Raw genomic sequence first — 11,113 nt, forward strand, 5'->3', positions numbered from 1 at the left:
CACTGCGTTAAATGTGATCTCATGAGGAAACCCCACCAGTGTCTATAACAGGGTCTCAGGAAAAGGTTTTTGTTTTCTCTGTTCAACTTTGATATCAGCTCCACGTCAAATGTGAACTTTGGCTTCACCGTATAATCAGTGGAAGGATGTGATAGACTTTTAAAGGTCCAGCGTGGAAGATGTAGGGGAATTTTGCAGATTGCAACCTGCTGAAACTTCTTTTGTTTGTTGTTCAGGAGGTTTTTACCAGGAGCAAATTATCCGCCAAGGTTCCTCTCCTCTTCAAACAACAAAGGGACTAGTTGATTTGTTTCTCCTACACTCTTTGGCACATCGCAGACTGTCGTTTAGCCCAGCATCTGTTAATGTGTGCTCACTTTTTTCTCTGACAACTTAAGATCCAGACGTAAAAACACTGAATAAAACAGTCTCACTTTAAAAAAAGAGTGATTTTCCAACACATTTCATCCCAGAGGAGCTTTAAATTACATTTGATGACACAAAAACATGAAAATGCAAATGACCTTATCTAGAGCCAGTGTATGTTTGTCTGTTCTGGGCTACTGTAGAAATATGGCAGTGCAACATGGCAATCTCCATGAAAGAGGACCTGCTTCCTATATAGATATAAACAGCTCATTCTAAAAACACAGCGATTCTTATTTTCAGGTGGTTATACAATAAAGAAAACAAATTTTTCTTTTTATAATCAGAATCTAGAAATATATCCCTCTAAATCCTACACACTGGACCTTTTGGGTATTGTTTGCAAACTCGATGCCTTTCTGCTTTTGTAAACAAAAAGCATGCAAGCAACTTTCACAATTTCCCTAACTGTCACTCTGTCACTGGACTTCCAGTAACTTGAGCCACTGTACAAGTTTCCTTTTTCAACAGCACATAATGCAACATAGTGTCGTAGCAGTCCTGATTCACTGTGATGGTTTGGTGCCCACACAAACACAAACACAAACGCACACCATCCACTTTGACGTGGCTTCATCACATCATCACGCTCAGTTCACGCTGTGCAGCGTTCATGTGTGCAGTGTGTGCGTGCAGTGTGTATGCCGTGGGATTGCCCTGCCTCTCAACAGTCCCTGTGCATTCAGCTTTTCCCATCCAATCAATCTCTTAATCACGTTCGAGCGATTTGCTAATTAACTAATGATGTGGAATAATTAACACTGCTGTGTGACATTAGTCGGCAGCTGTTAAGCCATGTCAGCACCACAGAACTAATGAGAACAATACACAACCTGGGAACTCCTTCTTATTGAAGACAGCTGAGTAGCAGATTGTTGCACTTGATAAAACAAAAAGAGCACAGACTTGAGAGGGGTTGAGTGTGTCTTTTGAGCAAATTTTCTCATTTTGATTTATTTTTATTTTAAATCATCTTCCTCTCTGAGCCTTTGGTGATTCCTTTCCTTGTTATTTTTGTGTGTTTGTGTGTTACAATTTTTGTCGTCGGGGTTCTGTTGTGTGGCTTTGGTGCTACCCCTTGGTTTGTCCATGGCTTTGCTCCATAGATCCCCGTATCGCAGTCCTCTGTCATGGATGACATAGAGGAGTGGCTCTGTGCTGACGTGGTGAGACTTCTTTACCTTGATTTATATCTTTTTCTCTTTTTTCTCCCTCCTATACACTTTTTTTCTTGTTTTTTTTTGGATAACACTTTTCATCCATCCATCTCACATAACTGGATACATTTGACTTTAGTTTCCTTTCACTTCACATCCTTTCATTCACTGTAATCTAATGAATTTCCACCAATGACTGACATATAACAGTTTACCGTGAAGTCTGACTTACCGATGCTAACATAGTCCTAATGATAGTCATGTTTAAATGGCTTCTTTAACATGTGCATGTGGAGGTTGTGGAGTCAGGCTCAAGAAAATTGCTTGTCTTCACCTGCGAAATGTGTGTAAGGATGTGTTGACGGGTTCTTCAAGAGCGACTTTGTATGAATATGGAGTTTGTGTGAATTTTACAGGCATTTGACTTGTATGATGCTTTTTTTGTATCAGCTTATTCTGTTGCTGACTGTAAAGTAAGGTTGTTTTCTGTCTTTTAGAATAAGAAAAAAGGCTCCATTAAAGAGTAACTTAGAAATTTTATCAACCTGGACCCTGATTTTCCATGTTTTTCTATGTAAGTGAGTAATGGTAACAGCAGTTCAAGGCAGCAACAAGGCTTTGATGTAACAACTTTGGGCACTTTCACCTTAAATGTACATCCACAAAAAGTGCTTGTTTTTGCCACTGACAAGCCCAGACTGTTACTATAACTGTCTTTCAACATTATGGAAAAGATCACTGCAAAATAGACTTTTTCCTTTTCCAGTAATTCTAGTTTAACCAGAAACATCTACAAAATCGCTATCGCCACAGCTGCCTGACTCCATTTAAATAACAGTCATTTTATCATCGTAAAAAACTTCATTCAAAGTCAACAGAAACTAAATGAAATTCATAAAAAATCTTGGTGGAAATTTTTACCTTTCCAAGAATCTACAACTCTGTTTTGTTTGAAATAAACCCTAAATTCATCCAGTTAGGTGTTAAAAAATGTTCTAAGTCTGCTAAAATGACTATAGGGATCCTCTAATGTTGTCAGACAAACAAGCACTTTAAGTGAACATACACTGAGTGCAAACATGCCCGGAGTAGTTACATTGCAGCCTGTTTTACAGCCGCCAGCTGCAGCACTTTTGCTCTACCAGCTTTAAAAATTGTTGTAAAAATAGATTTAAAAAAATAGAATCCAGGTGTACTGAAAACACCACGAATGATGCCAAAATGTGTTCATTATCTTATGACTCTTTTCTTCTTGATAGAAAGGGGATGCTGCTGAGGAAGGGGTGACCAGTGAAGGTATAGTCTCTCATCACATGTGTATATGTTCCTCTAGCTCTTACCTGTGTGAATTCTGCTTAATTTTCAACCTTCTTATCCATTTTTTTCTTTCAGAATTTGATAAGTTCCTGGAGGAGCGAGCAAAGGCATCAGACTCTCTGCCATCTCCCCCTGGAGCTAACCCCGCTCACCCTGCTCGTGCCCCCGGTGGCTCCCACAAGAAGGCTGAGCGGACGGAGGATGCCCTCTTTGCCTTGTAGACTGTTCTCAGAGAACCTCAATCTCTCTTCAGGGGCATCTAAAGGTCCTCGCCCTAAATGATTCCTCCCAAACAGTCCCTCCAGTCCCATTTCATCGCTGACTGGCAGTGGTGTAGCAAGTGTTCTCCACCTCCTTGTCATTCTCGTCGCACAGTGTTGCTTTAACATGCAGAGGTCCAACATGTTTACTGCGCACAACTGTGTTGCATTTTACTAAATATGGATGTATTAATCTGTCGGTGTGGGATGTACTCCTCAAAGCCCCGAATCTCATTTGTAACACTCCACCAAAGGAAGACAACCGAACTTGTCGGATGGGGTTTAAAAATGTAGTATATTACTGCGAGAATATTGGAAAAAAGTTCACTGCAGGTCTGTGCATTGAGTCAGTATGGAGGCGTACAATTAGGATTATATTGTGTTGTGTTACTGCATTCAGCTAATTGCTCATTTATGCATTTATTATTTTAATGGTTTGTTCTGTACTATGCACTAGCGCTGTGGGTATGGTCGATCCATGCTTTTTTTTCTCCACAAATACTCCAGTTCGACTTCTATTCATGCTTTTAATACTGAGATATGTGTGGAATGGCAACAGGTTTTATGACCCACTTTGCCTGAGGCAGTGCAGACTCATGTTAGCAGGCTAATTTTGCTGACTAGGAATATAATAGCTAAATCATAGCTAATCTTTATGAGTGAATGCAAGCATTCCTTTAACCAAAGGGACTAAAAACAATCTAAAAAAGCACCAGGTAGGATTCTCTGTTATGTAGTTTAAAAGGCGAAGGGGAAGGAACGTGCCCATGGAAAATTTCTCATCAGTCTTTCCTGGAGAGCTGCGACAAATAAGCTGCTCTTGAACAATTGCAAACTCTTATAGCCATTCCAAAGAATATTAAGGCTTTAATGACAAACTAGAGATAAGATTTTACTTGCCGAATAATAATATTATTATAAATTTTAAATGAATAGTCTGGATTTTTTTTTAAGTGGGGTTGTATGTTGTTGTATAGTCAGTGTAATTTGGAGAACCAGGCTGGAATCTGACATGGAAGTTAAGCGATGTGCTGTGGATGGGGAACGGCAACAAAAAAATGTATTTTACAGGGCTCCCACGGTCATGGAAAGCCTGGAAAAGCCATGGAATTTTACAGTATCATTTTTCCATGCCTCCTTTTCCGTGATTTGATTTGATTTATTTGGAACATGTAAAAAAGGAAATAGTGAAGTTATTATATAAAAGCAGACAGACAAAAAAAGTAATATTTACAGATTTAGAATTAGACTAGAAGTAGTAATAATCATCAAAAGTTTTGGAAAAGTCGTTGAATTCTGTCCTGTGTAAACAAATGAATTGTTACGGTAATCTTTTGTTGATAACCTTCCACGTGAAATTACAAAGCTTAAAAAGCGTATGCCTACATTCTTATGTTGCAACGCTGTTTTTCACAATATTATCCAGAAATGAATTTATAATCAAATGCATTAAGAATACAATGATAGTAATTTCCTTTTTCCCTCATGCTTGAAAGCCAGTACCAGACTGATAAACTGAAAGTGCTTGTATGCCAGTGCCTCTGCAGATTTAATTATTTGAAACTGATATGAACATAATCACCTATTAGAGATTGCAAAAAGGTTGCTGATTCATTTTAATGCAATGATTGATACTTGGAGCCAAGTATACTATATAGTTCTGTTCAGGTTGTACTTTGTTAATGGTCTCAGAAATTTTATCATGGGTCCTTGAGAAGTCATGGAAATGTTTTAAAATGTTGCCCGTGAAAATGTGTGGGAACCCTGATATTAGCCACCTAAAATAATAAAGTCCCACCGACAAAAAAAAGTAGTATCAGTTTAAATGTATGCTATATTGAGAGTATTTTTACCACTTTAACTTTCCGTCAGACAGCCTGTTCTGATGGGGAAGCTGTTAACAGCTTCAGTTCCCCATCTACACCCTCGTCAAAGCCACCAGACATTGACATAAACACTGATTTTAGCACACTGACAACAGGAGCTGCTGGTCTACAGCTACGTCAGTCAGGTAGTTTGTTAAGTTGGGACTTTGGTGTTTAAAAGGGTTAGTTCGAATTCACCAAAGTCACACAACAACACGAACAAAATAAGTGTTTGAGGCAGCAGTAGACCAGCAGCTCCTGTGTTCAGTGATGTAAATCACTGTTTTTCTCAGTGGAGTCTGGCTTTGACAAAAGCATCAGAACAGCTTTTCTCTTCACTTGGAAACCACTATCTGACATTAAGGTAAAGCAGTAAAGATATTTTAAATATAGCAAAAATGAAACTGATATTGAGTTTTTTTTTAGATGGCTATAATACGTTTAGCCGCTGACTCCCATCCACAGCAGAACATCGCTTAGCTTCAGCGTCAGATTTCAGCCTGCTTCTCCAAAGCGAGGGTGTCCTGACTGATATTTACTAGTTGTCATATGCTGTCTATGGATAAGTACCTCATATAGCCCCACTTCAAAAAAAAAATCTGAAGTATTACCTTAAGGCATCATGAACATTTTCCTTCCTCTGCTGTATTAATGTCTGTGCACTTTGAAGCAAAAACAAATCTGTATTTTGTCCTTTGTGTTTACAAGATGGTTACTATTTTTCTAGGGGGAGGGGAAATGGTCTTTAGATTGACTTAATTTTGCACATAACTTTTGTAACTGTGTAATTGCAGCACTCGTGGAAATGGATCAATGGACAGTTAAATTTAAGATTGCAAAAAACTTTTAGGAATATTAAAAATGACATGCACATGCAAGACAGAATATGGCATCTACATTATCAGCATGACTTCGCGCTGGCACCATAATCAACTAACAAGATAAAATGTATAGCTTACACTGTTGTAAAAGGATGTATTCATATAGGTAACTCTTACTCTAAACTATTTAATCTATATACCTCAAAATACAGAAATATTAGTTTCTGTATCTGGTTAAAAATGTATCAGCTCATAGTAATATCGAGAAGGCGGAGAGGTTTGCGTGTCACTTGATCTCCTGATTGTATTTTTATAGTTATTGCCAAAAAGAAAAGAAAAAAACTTGTCCACACCCATCATCATTTATCTTTTAGTGGCTGAAGTACGAAGCAAAGAATTGTACTTTCTTTGATTTGTGCAGTCAAAGATGTACTTCCATCTCAGCGTATTTTTATTCTGGTGTGATTCATGCGCTGCTGTTGGAACTGCCGCCAAGCATTTTCTGTGATTGACTGATTCCAGCAAAGTAGCCGTGACTGGAGTTTGTCTTTGGTGTACTTAACATCACACTTTGAGGCAAAAAAAAGCAATCTTGTATTCATTCCAGCTCTTTTGCTGAAGCTCTGGTTTGTTTTAACTTTGCTCTGCACTTAAAAGATTCTTTTTTAGTCCATTGAAGACCAAAAGCCTCGTCAATCGAGGCATCCCAATTCATCAACACAACTTGTTGAATTATGCGTTGTCAGTATAGGCCTTCAACCAGAGGGAAATATTCATGATTTGTCATACTTTGTTAACAAAAATGCAATGGTGACATTTAAAAATGTGTTTGTGTCTGCATAAATATTATGATTGAATATTTAAACGTGTTTTAGTTGAAGAAAATTAATGATTAATGAGCTTTAACATTTTTTATTGCTCTGTGGTTACATATGGTTGTATAGGTTTAATGTGGTTGCCACGTCACTGAGATAATAGCGTTAAATTTACAATCAATCATTGCGTTCACTTTGACTTTTACCACGCAGGCTGAACAAAGACTAAAAATGCAACAAGAGATCCTTTGAAAGGGAACTTGAGTCTGTATGTATGTTACGTATCTCTGGATCTATAACGGTGTTAATGTTGTGTTAATTGCTTTTATGGAGCTTAAGTCCTGACTGCAACATGTATTCCTCTGACTTTTATCTATCTCAAAATGGTTAATGAATGTCTTTTAATACTGATGAAGCAGAACATTCAGCAGATGTTTTGTGGACATGGAAGAAAGGCTTGTTTTCTGTCGGCGGGTGTCCCGTGTCTGTTTGACCATGCCGTCTGCTGCCATTACTAATGGTCAGATTTTTGTTTGACCTAATGCACGTATGTAACTGCCCAATAACAATAAAACACTAGCAGTGTGTGACCTCTACCTCACAACTGTTTGTGTGGTTTTTTTTTTATTTTTAGTTTTGTTTACTTTTTTTAAAAAATAATTTAAGATTTTACCTGTGGTGTAATGTAACAAAGTAACAATACTTTGCTACATTATTGAAGTACTTTTGAGAGTATGTGTACTTGAGTTTTTACATTTCTGTCAACTTCACTTTTATCCCATTAAATATCCCAAATTTAATGGGATAAAAGTTAAAATACCTCATTATCTCAGTTACTTACTACAAAATAGGGAATCTCTTAAGGAAAGTTTTTGCTGAGTAGAACCTGTGAATTTATTTAAATGTCACTTTTGTCTCTTAATTAGTAAGAAAATACTTAAGAGGCAAGGACCACACTTTTCTCAAATACATATTCTCTATAGTACCATCCTAAAACATTATGTAAGGAATTGTGACAATGTCTTTTTGAAAAAAAAAAGTCCCAACTGTGGTTATTTTACAATTAAGGGATGTGTGACAATCTCCTACTACTTCTTCTTCTTCATGCACAAACTGATGCAACCCAGCCTCAAACTTACACCGCACTGGTCATTCATTGTCACATGAGCCTCTCACCCCCTCCCATTATGCTGGTTCATGGACATGTCATCTACTCTATTCTAAGAGATAAGTACATAAAATGTAAACAAACCTTAACACTCAGTTTTATAGTAGTTTGTTTCCTTCAGTTTACTGCAGAGTATCACTGACAGGCTCCTAAAATCAAGATATTCAATCACCCGGGGCCCTACAATACGTTATTATCAGGGAACATTGTTATTATGATTTTAAACTAGTTTCAAAATGCTGGGTATTGCTGTGAAATATATCATAATAAATTACATTTTTTCAACTGAAAAGTATATGCCCAAAGGAATACATTTGCAATATCAACAATTTATATACATTTAGTATAAATCAGTGTCTTAATGGAAAGAGTTATTGCTACAAATCTTCATAAAATACCACAACACAACATGAAATGGGAGAAATTTTGCTTGAGTGAAGAGTGGACTATGTAGAACTATAATTACTCTCTACCTGTCATATGTATTTCTCTTTTTTTTAATACACTAGTAATAGCAATATAATAATAGTTTCAATTATATTTAATTTTTAATTCTTATTTAATATAATAACTTGTATTAATCTATATTGGTCTAATTGTTTTGGGGATTTTTTTGTCATATGTGTTATGTGCATTATTATTCGCCTGTTAATAAAAATCTAAAAAAGGAAAAAAAAAAAGTAGAAAAAACCCACGCCCTATCACTGACAAGTGACAGGCTGTTATTATTACTCCGGTAGTACTGACAACAACTTTGCAGAGCTACTGTAGGTCACTGACCTATTTCCCCATTGTGCTTTTGTGGGGTTCCCTGTTTGTCTTTATGTGACAGCGTGTTCACATTATAGTTTTAGTTTAGCTGATGCTGATCTTAAAATAGTTTGCCTTGCCATTTGTTTACATTATTAATAATTTAGCTGTGTTGTTTACAGGAAGAAGCCTTGCCTTACAAACAAATAATAGATGCGTAGCTGCACTGACGGAATGGGTTTAGTATTTTATTATAGATGTATATGGTCAAAAATTACAATGTTTATTTTTTAGTTTCAGTAAGGTCACCTGAATCCCTCCACAGATGTCAAAGTATCCCTGCAGGTTATTTCTCTGCTGCTGCTCTAAGATAGAAACACATGATGTAATCACTAGACCCAGAGATGTGACGTCAGATCACCCCACTCGGCTCGCGAGCTTCCCATTGGTCGATTTCACTGGTTCTACAGGAGGAGCCGCTGCTCCCAGTCAGACAAACTTGTTTTTCAGTAGCTCACGCCCACTCTGCTCTCATTGGCTGTTAGAGGCAAGCCCACAATAAACACATCCATGCTGTCTCCCCCCAAAATACACTGTTTGGTGATATATATCACTGATATTGACATAAATAGGGTGGGTTAATTTATTATATATACGATTTAATATATCAATTAGCATTTATAATTCCATTATTATTATATTTCAACTGTGCAACAGTGACTTAAAGGTACAATTAATCCTTGCAACACTGCCTTAACTGTGCAATAATTTCACTGTGCAATATTATTCAGTATACTTATTTATTCTCACCAACACCCCTTGAATGTATTCAGCATATAGTGCACATGCTGTACATATTATTCTTATTTCTACATATTTTGATGAAAATTATAGCATATTTTTAAATTTTTGAAACTTAACATACTAGTTTTGTAGATTGTAATTTAGCATATTGCACATATTTTTAACACACTTTACATACTTAGTACATTTTTTTATAATATTAATATTTAATATATATTTCTACTTTTTTATGTACTTAATATTTGACTTGCTAGTGATAAACATTGTTGAATAATGCACATATTTTATTTTTATATGTATCATACTTCTTATTTTTATACTCTTATTTCTACTTTCTTGTAATTCTACAAAATGGGGAAGACATGTCAAATCATATTTTTAAGAACTGGGGAGGAACTTATGTTTTTTATTTTGTCTTAGGGGAGGGGCATACAACTTCAAATGACTGTATTTTGTAATTATTTTACCACTGATTTTTAAAGAAAATGTGTCTTTGAATATATTTACATTAAAGTTGGTAAAATTACACCTTTTATCATTGCCAGAAACTGAATAAACAGAAATTATTGTAGGATTTCCAAATGTCAGATGGTCTTGGGACAAATCATGTGCGATGAGTGCTTCCATCTGAAAAAAAAACCCCTAATCTAAATAAAAGCTTACAATAATGATATTTCACCAAAATAACACTATTCTAAATCTCATTTAAAATTTGGCCAAAAATTAAGCATATTTGCTGACAAACAAGCATGCACAACAAGAGTGAAAAACAAGCTTTTTTACAACTTCAGGATTTCATCTTCAAATTTTAACTTTATACATCAAATGGTAAGTTATTAAAAATATAATAACTCGTTCATGGTGGCGGAAGGGTCATGTTTTTAATGCTAGTCACTCGTGGAGGGTCGAGTTAAAAATATTTGTTTTGCTTTGGGGAAAGTCAAAATAATAAAATAAAAAAATGTCACTTCCAGGCCACCCCCCTCCTCTGATTAATGAAGAACAGTCCCTAACAATCACAATTTCCCCTTGGTATCAATAAAGTATTCTGGGTGCAATTTGGTAGATAATGATTCCATAATACATTTATAACAGATCCATAAAGGTATTCTGGTGCCATAACACCTGTTTGTTGAATACATTAACCCTTTGGAACCAGGATCGACATCAGTTTTCTTGTGCTGTTTCTTTCAAAAATATGGAGAGAAAGGCAACAACCAAGTTGGTGAGAAATATCCTACAAATTGGTAAAAGGTGGCAAGAAAATGACCAAAAACATGTTTTAAAATGGAAGGATTATGAAAAAGTTATCCTAAAAATAGGGAGAATGTACAGAAAACTATATTTCTAATAATGATTTTAGATTTTAAATCATGTTACAGAAATAAAGCATAATATATACATTTTTAAAATTTTTAGTACTTTTTAAAGGACATTTTCTTCTTGTTTTCAGGTCATTTTCTCTTTTTGCTCATCTTTGGATCATGTCTGAGTTTCTCGCTGCCTCGCCACATTTTTTTTTCCAAGAAATCAAAGCATGTCTAATTGTAGATTGTCGTGATATAAAATCATAGCATATGCTGCACATGCTGTCACGTCTTCAGTCAAATAACCAAAACAACCAGAGAAGGAGAGGACGTGGGAATCCAGCACGAAGGCTGTGATTGGCTGCTGAGCCTGTCAATCACCGTCGGCTAGGTGGGTCCTTTCTGCCGCCGCCGTTAGCAGGT

General features: G+C 36.2%; 1 protein-coding gene across 5 annotated transcripts in view; it reads left to right on the plus strand.

The window, feature by feature from the left end:
* Positions 1 to 7,257, plus strand: part of tom1l2a (target of myb1 like 2 membrane trafficking protein a) — a 30,746-nt gene extending 23,489 nt beyond the window's left edge. For 3 of the 5 annotated variants that reach the window (XM_088091145.1, XM_042504268.2, XM_088091143.1), the window contains 3 exons: positions 1,533 to 1,592; positions 2,843 to 2,879; positions 2,976 to 7,257. In XM_088091145.1, the coding sequence (XP_087947271.1) occupies positions 1,533 to 1,592; positions 2,843 to 2,879; positions 2,976 to 3,121 (243 nt within the window). In that variant the 3' untranslated portion in view covers positions 3,122 to 7,257. The remainder of the gene's footprint in view (positions 1 to 1,532; positions 1,593 to 2,842; positions 2,880 to 2,975) is intronic. The other 2 variants (XM_088091146.1, XM_088091144.1) reach the window with 1 other exon arrangement.
* The last annotated feature ends 3,856 nt before the right edge of the window (positions 7,258 to 11,113 follow it).

The sequence above is a fragment of the Plectropomus leopardus genome, chromosome 18 (assembly GCF_026936395.1).
Source record: "Plectropomus leopardus strain MGB_pleo_1.0 chromosome 18, ASM2693639v1, whole genome shotgun sequence".
NCBI lineage: Eukaryota > Metazoa > Chordata > Actinopteri > Perciformes > Serranidae > Plectropomus > Plectropomus leopardus.